This window comes from Leptidea sinapis, chromosome 32 (assembly GCF_905404315.1).
Source record: "Leptidea sinapis chromosome 32, ilLepSina1.1, whole genome shotgun sequence".
Taxonomy (NCBI): domain Eukaryota; kingdom Metazoa; phylum Arthropoda; class Insecta; order Lepidoptera; family Pieridae; genus Leptidea; species Leptidea sinapis.
The window spans coordinates 3,365,091-3,379,449 of NC_066296.1; the positions used below are offsets into that span (position 1 = coordinate 3,365,091).

Genomic DNA, 14,359 nt, shown 5'->3' on the forward strand with positions numbered 1-14,359 from the left:
TTTTAACAGAAGTCAAATCTATTGTCACAGAGTTCCAATTACCTCAAGTTTTTATATGTTATTTTTTGCAATTTAAGAAAAAGTTCTGAGGTTGTCAATATCACTTTAAGAATATGAAATTAGCGTTACTGTATTAAGTTCGAAAGTGATATAAATAAATTTGTAGATATGTCTTTTCGTGATTGTGAATTTATGCCTATCATAAAGCCGGAATTAAGTGTTTGTATTACATCTATATATATATATAAGAGATTTCCACGTACATATATAGTCACAATTCACGATATCTTGGGAACCATTAGGCGTAGAGACTTGAAATTTGGTAGGAACATTCCTTTTGCCGTGTAGAGGTCAGCTAAGAATTTTACGAAATTACATCTGCAAGAGTTTTTTTTAAATATGAACTGAACAACGTCTGTCGGGGCAGATAGTATCTTATATATAAAATTCTCGTGTCACAATGTTAGTTACCTTACTCCTCCAAAACGGCCTTACTGATTTTTACCAAATTTTATATGCATATTCAGCAGGTATGAGAATGGGCTACTATCTATTTTTCATCTCCCCTAATATTAAGGGTAACCCATCCCAATTTTTTTTTAATTTCTTTAAATTTTTTTTCTAATTTTTATTTTATTATATTTCAACATTGAAAAATACAAACAAATTTAAATTTTCGCCAGTCTACGATGTACAACTATTTTTGTATCACGATTTTTATATTGTTCTATTCACCAAACCGATATAGGGTTGCAAGATGGCAATCTAATACAATATTATTGTAGTACGATACGTCTGAGAGTCGGTTGCATATTTTTTTTTTATATAAGAGGGGGCAAACGGGCAAGAGGCTCACGGGATGGGGAGAGGTGAGGCAACCGCCAATGGACATCCGCAACAACAGGTGTGTCAAGAAATGCGTTGCCGGCCTTTAAGCTGTATGCTTTTTTCTTGAAGGTCCCTAAGTCGTATCTGTTCGGGGAGACCGCTGCCGGTAGTTGATTCCACAAAGTGGCTGTGCGAGGCAAGAAATTTCGGACAAAACGCGCGGAAATTTTAATAATTGATTTTTTTAAATATGTCATATGGCTAAACGAAGTTTGCTGGGTCAGCTATTTTAATATATATATATATATAGCCCAAGCTGTCGTACTGAAGCCAGTCTAGAAGGTTCCTATAACATAAATGACTTTCTTAATGATACCACAGATTGGGAATGGAGCGACCGCCCTCAGGCTATTAAATAATAAGTTTAATTGTACAATATTACTTTGTAAACATATTTATTCGAAGAAAAAAAAAGCCCGCTGAGTTTGTTGCGCCCATTCTTCTCAGGTCTGAGGCATTCATTTTGGAATGGGTGGTAGTTTTTTGACTTTCAATAAGTGATGTTACATCCTATTTTGAATAAAAATATTTGAATATGAATTTGTGTGTTTCCATAGTAATGACATGATGCCGCTTTAGTTTTTTCTGTTCTGTGTTCTAAACAATCGATTTTATTTTTCTAGTATTTGAGGCAATTTCAAAGATTTACTACAGACTATGATTCTTGTAAGTAGGAAATAGATTTTAATAAAAAAATCAGAAGATCAGATTATAACATTTATTATATATTAAAAGGATTAATAAATTCATCGTAATTGAAACAAACGACCGTTATTTTTTATTTTGATTGATCACTAGATTTGGGACAGGTCTTTATACAAACTACACCTTTTGCTTTACATTTGGGACAAACATTGTCGCTCACTGGCTCTGAGTCTATCACTTCAGGGTTGAGTGAATCCCTCGTTGATGATTCACGATCTTTTTTATTGTCAAAAAAAGAAGTTCTTCGACGAATTAACGCTTTAGCTTTGTCTCGAAGCCCTTCGTTCTTCCGTTCTGGACTAGAACTGCCAAAGTTTAAGTTTTGAGACGAATCCAATACATTTGAAATCTGAAAAAGTGAAATCAGACTTATTCATGGAGACCAATAACCAGTTACTCAAAGTTCTACGTAAAATCAAATTATTTTGAATATTTTGAATAGTTTTTCTTCTAGCAAATAATAAGCGCTGCGCAGAATACTTTCAGTCTGCTGCTGTTCCATCATTAATGATGGACCATGTCTAATGATTTAAGAAAAGACATACCAACCGACCATCATAATAATAATATGTATATTTTGTGTAGATGCTAATATAATGTAACAATGAAATATTATGTCCTGTAACTTTACAATCTTATTATAATATAACTAGCTGACCCAGCAAAAATTGTATTGCCGATATTAAAATCGCGATACAAAAGTAACTGTTGATCGTAGATGGGTGAAAATTTGTAGTTGTATGTATTTTTTAATGCTCATAATCGAACAAATTTAAAAAAAAAATGTCAAAAAAATTAAAAAAAAATGCCGTGGACCACCCTTAACATTTAGGGGGATGAAAATAGATGTTGTCCGATTCTCAGACTTGCCGTTTCGGAGGAGTTCAATGTTTAACACCATGACACGATAATTTTATATATTAGAGAGAGCTGGAGCTAATGTAATTTGCATGCCCTTTTTGGCTAATGTGTTGATTCGTATAGTATTTTTTGTTAACTTTTATACACACCGTATGCAAATAAAGAATTATTATTATTATTATCATATCGTGACCACCATGCTAATAGAGAACCTTTTGTTACCACCGGAACAGCCGGGAAAGAACTACTGCATATTTTGTTTTTTCCAGGTCGATTTGACACGAGTATCGGGTAGTGAGTACCTTCAAAAATACAGTCTTGTTATTCTCCAATTATTGCAATAGACCTAGTTCTCACATACCATCACATAAGACGCCGGCCGGCTCGAACATACTACTATTTCCTAACTACATCGCGAGAAGATCGCATTAAATATTCGCTTTTAAGTCGTCTGGAGTTTTGGAGTCATTTCATAAACCTAGACGTAGTATTGAAATATTTGCACGATTAGTCAAGACGGATAGAAAACCAAACGTAGAATGCAAGTTCTATCGTATATAAGATCTTAATCTATCTAAAACATAATATAAATTTTATTAACCCGTGGTTGTCTCTGTTCGGAAGCTGGGATTCCTCTCAATGCTATTCCCGTAACGTAATTTATACAATCCGTCAACTGAAAACGTAAAAGATAATTAGTAGGGGCCTAACTGCTTTGGATTCAAGTAAAACCTCCTTTCCTGCCAGATTTGAGAGAGAAACTTTTTGCCATGACGGTAAGCACCTGCTAGATTGAAAAAAAAAAGCAAAATTGGATTTTTTACTTTCAATTGTTTTTTTATTCGTTTTAAAAGTAAAAATAGCTACATTGAAAATAAGATAGGAGATTTTTTTAATATATAATATTTTTAAAGTAGAAGGATTATTCAAAGGACAGAGATTTAAAGATGATAAGGTCGTCGCAACAGTTTACAGGAATTTTTGGATGTGCAGAATGAACAGTTTTTTAAAAAAGAAATTTTAAGTTTAATAAACGATATTTCAAGTGTTGGATATTCAAGTTTCATTATGTTAAAGGGCGGCTATATTAAGAAATAAAATAACACATACGTATACGACAAAAAAAAAATATATTTTTACCTTTTCGATGGTCATGTAGATAAAATTCGACAGAATTTCAACACATTTGTAGTAGAGATTCACGGCCGGTCTGGTTGAACTGAAAAATGTGATATACTATACTTTTCTTAATATATATAAATCAATGAACTCCTAAATGAATGAATGGATTTAAGTGGACATTAATTACTTGAAGTTTCTTCCAACTTGAGAGATAGGATAGTTTTTATTTCGATTTGGGACCCTTAATTATTTTTAAATCCAATATTTGTATTGTATGGACATATTTTCTATTAGAGATTTTTTATAACAATAAAGGACGTCTCGAGCAGGACGTTCAGCTGATGGTAATTGATACGCCCTGCCCATTACAATGCGTGACGCTCAGGATTATCGAAAAACACAAAAATTCTGAGCGGCAATACAGTTGCGCTCGTCACCTTACTATTTCACGGCAGAAATAGTCACCGTTGTGGTAAGTAGTAGTAGCATAGTGTAAGCATTATTGTGTTTCAGTCTGAAGGGCACCGCAGCTAGTGAAATTACAGGGCAAATGAGACTTAACCTCGTATGTCTCAAGGTGACGAGCGCAATGGTAGTGCTGCTATAATATATCATTAATATAATATATAATCTATAATCAGCTGAACGTCCTGCTCGTTTCGTCCCTTACTGTCATAAAAAAATGAAAACTGATGGAAAATAATGTTATAAAGAACGTAAATAATTCATTTCTAACTAGTGAACTCTTTCCAAAACCCCGCATGGACAGTTGACGCAGACACAGGGGATGGGTGGATCCTGACTGGTTCCAGGACGCACCAGCGCAGTCACCCCGCTGTACCCTTGTCTGTTGTTCTCGGTGCATGACATCCTGCATTCTCCGGACCATATCTGACGGATGGTAGATGTTACAGCTATGTGTTCTTCTCGGTAGCTTAACTAAAATGAAATACTTCCCTTAGTGCATTATTCAAATGTTCCGTATGTTTTGAGAAAAAGTAGAGCACGTAAGAAGAACATACAAGAAACTCAACTTCTTGAATCGTCAGTCATTCCAATATTCGTTACCATTTGATTTAAGTCGAACCGGCAAGAAACTCAGCGGTTTCCTTTTTATCAGTTAATTTATCTGAATGCGGTTTATTTTTCTATAGGAATGAACCCCGATCTACTGCTATAATGCCTTAGTTATGACATTATTCCAGACTAACCAATTTGTCAAAAATTTGATTCACCAGGGGTAGGTTAGGTTTGTGATCTTGAGGGCATAATATTTGCATTACACTTGCATCTTATATGGATCATATTATCATATAACATCTCTTATACAGTGATAATCCAAGATATAAAGGAGACGTATTACACGAAGTTTTTTTTTAATATAAGAGGGGGCAAAAGGGCAAGAGGCTCAGGAGATGGAGACTGGTGAGGCAACCGCCCATGGACCTTCACAACACCAGGGGTTAAGAGATACGCTGTCAGCTTTTAAGGAAGTATGATCTATACTTGAAGGTCCCCAAGTCCTATCGGTTCGGGAAAACAACAGCCGGTAATTGATCCCACAAAGTGTCTGTGAGAGGCAAGAAATTTCTCGCGAAATGCGCGTTTGTAGAAAGCCAGACGTCAACATGATAAGAAAGGAGTTTCGCATTTTGACGTGATGTCTTTGGTGCATTTGGCTACTGGTACCAATGAGAAAAACTCCTCAAAGCACTCCCCGTGATATATGCAGTTTCACTTTGCCTCAGCAATAACTCTTTTGAGGGACCTGGTTACACGATTGTAGTGTTTATTAAGTCATCCTTAACCCAAGCCTGATAGCACTCCTGCTTTCGGCGTGAGGCCAGTTCGGTTAGGTCAGAACCTCCATCGATAAGCACCAAAGAAGATGGAATGAAGAGTTTCATACCTTGAAGTACCACACAGCTCAAGCAGAATCTGAATTGTCCAACCAAAAACAGATCTGCCGACGTATATTGGCACACGCGGTGGCAACCTAAGTAGGATTCGTGTCGGCGCAATAACCAGTTATGTCAGACCATATGCTCAAACGAATTCGCGAACAGATCTCCCCGCATGATCGGTGGTACGTGAGCCTAACCACTCTGCGTGGTGGGCGTTAGAATTGCCAAGAAACACAATCTCTGCGGCGGAAATTCGCTCCAACACGGAACCTGTAGCCGCTTGGATGTGCTAGGGCGTCGGTCAATCTTTGCATTGCCGCGTTTAGAACTCAGATGTAACGTTGATCTGATTAATTACGAAGTGATATTTTTAATGTTCTTAAATTAGCAAATTTCTAGAACAACAATATGTAACTTATAGTACTTATAGACTCCAGCGTCTGATTTAATATTTCAGAAATTCAGTCTTAAAAACAGTCGGTGAAGAAGAGTTAAATAAATTAATAAATACTGGCAACTTACATACAGGTATACTGACAAAATGAAGAGGAGAAATAGGGGTACCAGCATATTTCGTACCTTTCATTCTACAACACCTGCAAGATGAAAAAATTTAACCAATAACAAGACCAATCTAGAATTAAAAAGAGTTTTCGAGTAAACTGTTAAATGTTTAATTACTATTATTGTCAATATTATATATTTTCTGAAAGTTTTTTGGAGGAACTTTTGTCGTATAGATTTGGAAACATCACCAAAGGAAGTTCTCCGTATAGCTTGGTTGTTCTTAGAAGAAATTACTTTAGACCATTGTGGATGTGCTCCACATGGCACATATCTAAATATTAGGTATGGTTAAATTAAAAAAACCTGCTTAAGCCGTGAGGAATGCTTCCTCGTATATCAATTGAGGTTCAGTATGTTTTCAAAAGAACTTAGATTATGGATTGATCTCCGCTGCGCTCCAACAAGATACCGCCTGAGAACAATAGCTTTTTTATTACAGCAACTTACTCAATGGCATCTTTCACATTTTGTAAAATACGCTTCGTGTTATTTTACATCGAAATAAATAAAATACAAAATACTAATGATATGTGATCCCAGTGTCTTTTTTATGTCTTGTTGTATTAATTTTAGAAAGATTAACCACGCAACCCGGCATTTTAGTTTCAATTATTAACAAAGTTTAACAGAATATGTGGCACATCAACGACACTCATTGTTCGAGACTGGCTCTAGTACACCCACTTGGGCGTAGTAATAGTTGCCGCACTGTGCGACTACGGCTGCGGTATCTAGTTGGAGTGCAGCGGAGAGCAATCCTTAATCTAAGCAGAATAAGTTTTTTATTTCAAATTCATCGCAATTTTGATGAATCAGATGTTAAAATAAAAAATAAATATAATGTAATTCATCTTGTAAATGTATCTTATATTAAATTGATTACTCTCAGCCAAATGAACATGTAATCTGGGATTTCTACCATTAAGGTATACCATAACGAAAAAGATATAATATAACTAAAATTAGTTTAGACCACTTACATTTTTGTATTGTTTTAATATCCTATACATTTTATTACCAATATCAGTAGTAACATTTAGCAATCTTCAAATATTTCAATAAGAGTCTCAATGCCCAGTTTTAATCATGATTTTATCATTTTTTTCATTCTATTTTATAATTTTAATACCAAAATGACATGATAAGTGACTGCCGCTTTGGCAGCTTCTGTTGATGTTGATTTTGACTGATTAATTAATGACAAGTAACGTAGTTTTCTGCGGAAAATATGCATTAGGTATCAATTGTATATTTTCGATAATACTATGTATGTTCACTTAAGTGAATTTGCTGGAAACTGTCATTAACCATAATGTTAACACCGAACAGACATAAACTTATAATGCCCACTACTCGGCTAACTCGAGTTAGTAAGTCTTTTGTGGGGTATGTATCTGTTTTTACAACAAGATGCCAGAAAATGTTCAAAACAAAAGTATTAAGTTATTCAAAAGAATTGTTAAAAAACGTTTGTGTAGTAAAGGTTACTATAACATAAATGACTTTCTTAATAATACCACAGATTGGGAATGGAGCGACCACCCTCAGGCTTTTAAATAATAAGTTCAATTGAACAATATTACTTTGCAAACATATATTTCGATGAAAAAATGCCCGCTGATTTTGTTGCGCCCATTCTTCTCACGTCTGAGGCATTCGTTTTGTTATGCGTGGTAGTTTTTGACTTTCAATAAGTGATGTCACATCCTAATTTGAATAAAAATATTTGAATTTGAATATACTTAGATTAACGATTGGTCTACGCTGCGTTCCATCTAGATACCGCAGGCGTAGTCGCAAATTGCAGCAACTAATACCACGCCCAAGTGTGCGTACTCGAGCCAGTCTCGAACAACGTGTGACCTTGACGTGCCACATGTTCTGATAAACTTTGCTAATAATTGAAACTAAACTGCCGGGTTCCGTAGTAAAAGTTTGTAAAAATAATACTACAAGACAAAAGTATTTTGTATTTTATTAATTTCAATGTAAAATAACACGAACGCTTCGTCTATCTAATGGAATCGAATCGAATCGAATCTAACAAAATTTGAAAGATGCCATTGAGTGTCAAGATGCCACGCACACAAGCATCTAAAATTTGCCGTAATTTTTTTGCCGGTTTTTACTGTTCTTAGGCAGTGGTCTAGTTGGAGCGCAGCGGAGACCAATCCTTAATCTAAGAACAAAACGTTTATTTCATTTCATCAAAGCTACAGTCGTCTTTGACTGTCATCACTCGCCCCAGTATGCCACTCGCGTCAAGTAAAACAGCTGTCAATCATTTTCTTTCATTCTGTGTTCACATTCTATCTGATTTGAGGTTACAAACATCTTAATATATATAAATTACGTGACACGTTGTTTGTCCGCGATGGACTCCTAAACTAATGAACGGATTTTAATGGGGATTGCTTCATGGAGTGCAGTTTAGTCCAACTTGAGAGATAGGATAGTTTTTATTTCGATTTGGGATCCATAATTATTTTTATTTCCAATATTTGTTTTGTATGGACATATTTTCTATGAGAGAATTTATTGACGCACGGTTTGACAGTTCTGCTATGAAACAATTTCATTACAACAGGGAGCATATTTTACAAAATAATTCTTGGTGTTATGAAATATTATTGACAAATACTTAAAAAACTGTACTTTATCTATTATGCACAGAACAACATCTGTAGGGTCAGCTAGTTATTTATAATTTCTCGAAAAATATGCAGCGGCTATAATCGAACACCCAGCCTCTACCAGCTTTGACCCCTTTTACTTCTCAACTCTTCCCAAAAAATTCAAGATTATTATCCAACCCATCCAATTATTCCTTTCGGTAAGGCAAGTTAAAATATAACACAATCCACTTTAAAAGATTTAGCAATTTTACGGAGCCTAGTAGATGGAATTGCGAGTTTATGTTTGTTTCCAGTATTGATATTAAGTCCATCACCTAGTTATAATTCTTCAATGTGCAGTGCATGTAATAAATAAAGTACTAATAAGTACACGAGATTCCCTGCAAAAATATAAACTTCAAAGAAAAAGTATTGTATTTTGTTATGAAAATAAGGGACGAGATGAGCAGGACGTTCAGCTGATTCTGACCCAAAAATTCTGAGAGGCCCTATAATTGCGCTCGTCACCTTGAGACATCTTAAGTCAAGATCTTAAGTCTCATTTGCCCAGTAATTTCACTAGCTACGGCGCCATTCAGACTGTACCAGGAATGTTTACACATTACTGCTTCACGGCAAAAATAGGCGCCGTTGTGGTACCCATAATCTAGCCGGTTTCCTGTGCAAAGGAGCCTCGCACTAGTAAAAGTTTGTAACAGTCCCAGTCATTTCATTTTTTTCATTTATACGATAAGAATACTAGAAAGAGAAATAGGTACGTCAGTAAATCAGTACGAAATATTAGTAAGACAAAACTCAGACCACTTATACAGCACTTGGTGTGCGATTTTATTCATTACCTATATGCTATCCATCATCATCATCAATTAACAATTTACCAATCACGTTATGAATTCTACTCAGAATCATATTCCTAGAAAAATATGGGTGGATATTAAACAATCGATGAATGTTTTAATGAAGAAAAAAATTTAATTAAAATCAAAATAATATTATCAATAATAATATATTTTTAAGTGTGCACCTTTTTCTTTTAAATATTAAAAATATATGTAATTAAAAAGAGCCCCACTTGAAAACAACTGGGCCCTTTATTGTTTGTTTTGTTTTCAGAGACGGAAGGTGTAAGTAGTGGTTGCGAGGCGAGCGCGGTATACGAGGAGATCGCCCGCGACTACGCCGCGCTGCAGACACGCCTGGGGAGGGAGTTCTCCGACAGACGAGGGAAACTCAACATTCACCACGCTAAGCTACGTGCGTAATATTCGCTCTCTCTGTCTCGCTCTCACGATCTATCCCTTTTTAGGGTTCCGTAGCCAAGTGGCAAAAAACGGAACCCTTATAGATTCGTCATGTCTGTCTGTCCGTGTATGTCACAGCCACTTTTTTCCAAAACTATAAGAACCATACTGTTGAAACTTGGTAAGCATTTACATTTTCACACAAAAATAGAAAAAAAAAGCAATAAATTTTGGGGGTTAGAAGTGAAATTCAAATCAAACTTATTTTATTCTATTAGGGAAGAAAAATCCAATATCGTCATTTTAGTAACCTTAGTGCAAAATTTTAAGTTTGAAGCCCCAGTTGGCTTTTTCGTTGATGATCCATCAAGTCAACAAGGATAATTAATTACATAATATTTTTACATTTTCATATTATAAATCACACGATACACCAATTTTTTACCGACTTCAAACAAAAAGAGGACGTTCTCAGTTCCTCGGTATTTTTATGTTTATGATTCCAAAAATAACAATAAGTGTAACTAGAATAAGATTACTTAGATTGTATAAAAATATGCAATTATTTTTTTACTTTTAAGTGCATATTATATCTATTGTTTAGAATATATTTTTTTCGGAATACATAAATACGGCATTCACCTGGGCAGATGCTAGCTTCTTCCCCTCTCATCAAACACTAGGCTTGCTTATTAACATATTCCTGGTCATCTTAATCTAGCCCTTTATCAGTTCATCCTAGATCTGATCTCCAAGTAAATGTCCAAGACCTATCCAAGCTATTCTATCCACATTAAATTCCTGTGGGATGCCGGACAGGTTTATGCTCAGCTGCATCTTTGTTTGCCGAGAAGAAGTAATATGCAACCAATAATGGTGTGATAGTTGATATAGCTCATATAATTAAGAGGCGAATGAGAGTTCTATAGGACATAAAAACTGAGTTCTATGAAGTAAATAATATGATTTATTTTCCAAACTAGATATTATGTAATAAACACTGAAACAGGATTTTAAAATTTCTAGTTAATTTCATGGTGAAATAAATTAGCTAGCAAGCTCCATACTGGAGAATTATTTTGGAAAAATTTACGTCATTAAATAGGGAATTTAATTTTCTAGATACTAATGCAGCATTTTTCGATAAAAACAAATTCTTATAATTTTTAAACAAAGAAAAACACAAATATTCAACATGTATGTATATTATTATATTTCTGTTACATCATAAGAGTCCTGTTACGACTTTTGTTTCAAAGTGACAAGCGCATTACTCGTGCGACTCTACAAAATATTACATATAATGAGATCAAAACAACATTGTAAATTAATTTCACCAGCCTCTCGACCAGTTGCGACAGAGGACGAGCTATCTGCAGACTTTCACAAGAAGCTGACAGAATGGCGCATGAAGGGTCAACACGGGAAGCAGCCTCCCCCCGTTCCGGCGCGCCAGGATCTCAGCGATGACTTTCTGAAAAAGTGGGGTAAGGACTCCTATTGGTATGGTTTAATAGGGCTAATTTCCGCCTGTTAACTGTGCGCCTATTCTGCGTGTGTGGGAATATATTTGTTATTCCTACCATTGGGGTTGCAGGAATAACAGCCTTCAGAAACCTTAGCAACCTCCTCTCCTTCTTAAAGAACTTTGGGAGTGTGTTTGGGGTACCAAGATGTTGAGCACGGTAAATTGCTACACCTGTAGAAGTTTCCTCTGCCACCATGCAGGTCCTGCACATGGGGCTGCCAGTTATGCCCATATTAAATAGATGTATGGTCGTAGAGTGGCTATCAGTAGTGATATGGTGGTATTGATGGCGATTTAATAAAACTAATTCAATTCTAACACTATGACAGTTTAATATACTTTAACAATTCACACACACATTAAGTAGACTGATACACATGAAGTTAAACCATTACAATATAGAAAGAAGGAGAAAACACAGTAATTAGAGGTACAGATATTACGACACGACAGTTGCAAAGTAGGTAAATCTTATAGACAAGCGACACGGGCTTCGCGGCGAATGATCAAGACACGACTCCTGTACCGGCGCGGGCGCGGGTCGTTGAACGATATTCGTTCTGCGCAGGCGCAATATTCACCGGTTACAAGCGGTGGATTTCCACTGCACAATACTGAATATTATATGTGGGATTATTGTTAATATTAATTTGTATGTTTGTGAATATTAATATTGTAGTTATTGTAGTGTAAGACAATATATATTATAGATAATAATAATTAGTAATAATAAATAGTAAATAGATAGTAATAACAGTTATGTGTTGTGTAAATGTATGTAGGTATAGTGTACGTGTTACTGTATGTATCGGCCACATCACTCCCCCGAGACCGTCACTACGGGCGATAATAATCTGGAAATCGGACTGTGCGGCCTGAACGAGTCCTTTTGATGTCACCCTGAGCTGGGGCACTCTGCTCTATAGGGTCAGGGTGAAGTACAGGGCTAGGTTGGTGGTTGTTGATAGGAGTGGGAATAGGAAGAGGTTCGTTAGAGGGGTTCATCAGTATATAGGCCGGTTTGAGTCGGTCTATGGATACCGTAACGCTCTTCCCTTTGACTTGTATTTTATAGGTCTTTTCACCCCGTTCCAGAACTTCATAAGGCCCGGTGTAAGGCGGCTGTAAAGCACCACGTACTGTGTCGTCTCTTAAAAATACATGACTACACGAAATAAGGTCTTTGTAGACGAAAATTTTGTCTTTACAGTGACGAGAAGCTGGAATCGGTGTTAACTTTGCTGTAAATTGGCGAAGACGAGAGGTGAAATCCGAAATATCCGTGCTGTTAAAAGAACCAGCCCGGAAAAATTCTCCAGGAAGGCGTAGTGGCTCACCATACACTAGTTCGGCAGAAGATGACTTAAGATCGTCTTTGAATGCACTCCTTATCCCAAGCAGGACTAAGGGTAATGTGTCTACCCAATTACAATCCGCGTGACACATTATAGCTGCTTTGAGTTGGCGGTGGAATCTTTCGACTAGCCCGTTACAGGCTGGATGATACGCGGTTGTTCTGCGATGCTTGAATCCGATCATTTTTCCAAGATATTGGAAAAGTGACGATTCAAACTGTCGACCACGATCAGTGACAATATCAGTAGGACATCCAAACCTGGATATCCACGATATGAATGCCTTCCCAACCGTTTCAGCGGTAATATCCACCATAGGTGTTACTTCAGGCCAGCGAGTGAAACGATCCACCGCTGTTAGGCAGTACCGATACCCCTGTGAAATGGGCAGAGGGCCTATGATGTCGACATGCACAAAAGCAAATCGAGCGCGGGGAAGATCAAAATTGCCCAATGGAGAAGTAACGTGGCGATGCACCTTTGCCCGTTGACATGGCACACATTGACGAGACCATTCACGACAGTCTTTGCGTACTCCAGGCCAAACGAATCGCTCGGAAACAAGTTTAGCCGTTGCGATAGCGCCTGGATGGCTGAGACTATGAAGACTATCGAAAATTTGTCTCCGCAAGTCTTTAGTGACAAAGGGCCTAGGCGTTGTGGTGCTGATGTCACAATAAATCTCCATGTGAGAGTTTGGAAGCTTCAACTTTTTCAGACGAAGTGAAGAATCTTTTAAAAGTTGAGTCAATTCCACGTCTGACTCTTGCGATGAGGCCAAAACATTTAAATCTACTGGCATCTGTAGTTCTTCGACACGCGACAGTGGGTCAGCGACGACATTGTCTTTACCTGATATGTGTCTGATATCGGTCGTGAACTGTGAGATGTAGTCGAGGTGACGATATTGCCTTGGTGAGCAGTTAGCTTTCCTTTCATTGAAAGCGTAACTGAGCGGCTTATGGTCAGTAAACACTGTGAAATGCCTTGCCTCTAGCATATGACGAAAGTATTTAATGCTGTCGTATATAGCTAATAGCTCCCGGTCATATGGCGAGTACTTTTGTTGAGAAGGACTCAGCTTTCTCGAAAAGAATGCGAGAGGTTCCCATATGTTATTTTTGTATTGTTGCAACACTGCACCCATCGCCAGGTCGGAAGCATCTGTTACAAGAGCAAGATCCGCCTGACAGTCGGGGTGCGCTAGCAATGCTGCATTGGCCAGACTTTGCTTGCACTCATTGAAAGCTAATAGAGCTTCTCCTGTAATGTCGACAGAATGCGAATTTTTGACGTTGCCAGTAAGTAAAGCGTTTAAAGGGGCTTGTATGGCAGCTGACTTGGGTAAAAATCTTCTATAGAAGTTGAGCATCCCTAAAAATCGCCTGAGTTGTCTGACTGTCGCAGGTATGGAGAAGTCTATTATAGCCTGAACCTTAGAATCTAATGGCTTAATGCCAGATGCAGATATTCGATAACCTAAAAACGTTACCTCTGGTGCACCGAAGACGCATTTTGACGTGTTGACGAGGACGCCGTATTCCTTCATGCG

The 14,359-nt window shown here is 36.9% G+C and overlaps 1 protein-coding gene and 1 long non-coding RNA gene across 3 annotated transcripts in view; one reads left to right on the plus strand and one right to left on the minus strand.

Moving 5' to 3' along the window:
* Positions 1 to 14,359, plus strand: part of LOC126974524 (uncharacterized) — a 103,864-nt gene that overhangs the window by 56,128 nt on the left and 33,377 nt on the right. For both annotated transcript variants that reach the window (XM_050822035.1, XM_050822036.1), the window contains exons 6-7: positions 9,797 to 9,937; positions 11,265 to 11,411. In XM_050822035.1, the coding sequence (XP_050677992.1) occupies positions 9,797 to 9,937; positions 11,265 to 11,411 (288 nt within the window). The remainder of the gene's footprint in view (positions 1 to 9,796; positions 9,938 to 11,264; positions 11,412 to 14,359) is intronic.
* On the minus strand, positions 1,592 to 7,191 carry LOC126974573 (uncharacterized). The gene is made up of 6 exons (XR_007731540.1): positions 7,028 to 7,191; positions 6,003 to 6,076; positions 4,313 to 4,515; positions 3,595 to 3,673; positions 3,056 to 3,130; positions 1,592 to 1,942 (listed from the first exon to the last, which is right to left on the minus strand). It is a non-coding gene; the product is annotated as an uncharacterized LOC126974573 (long non-coding RNA).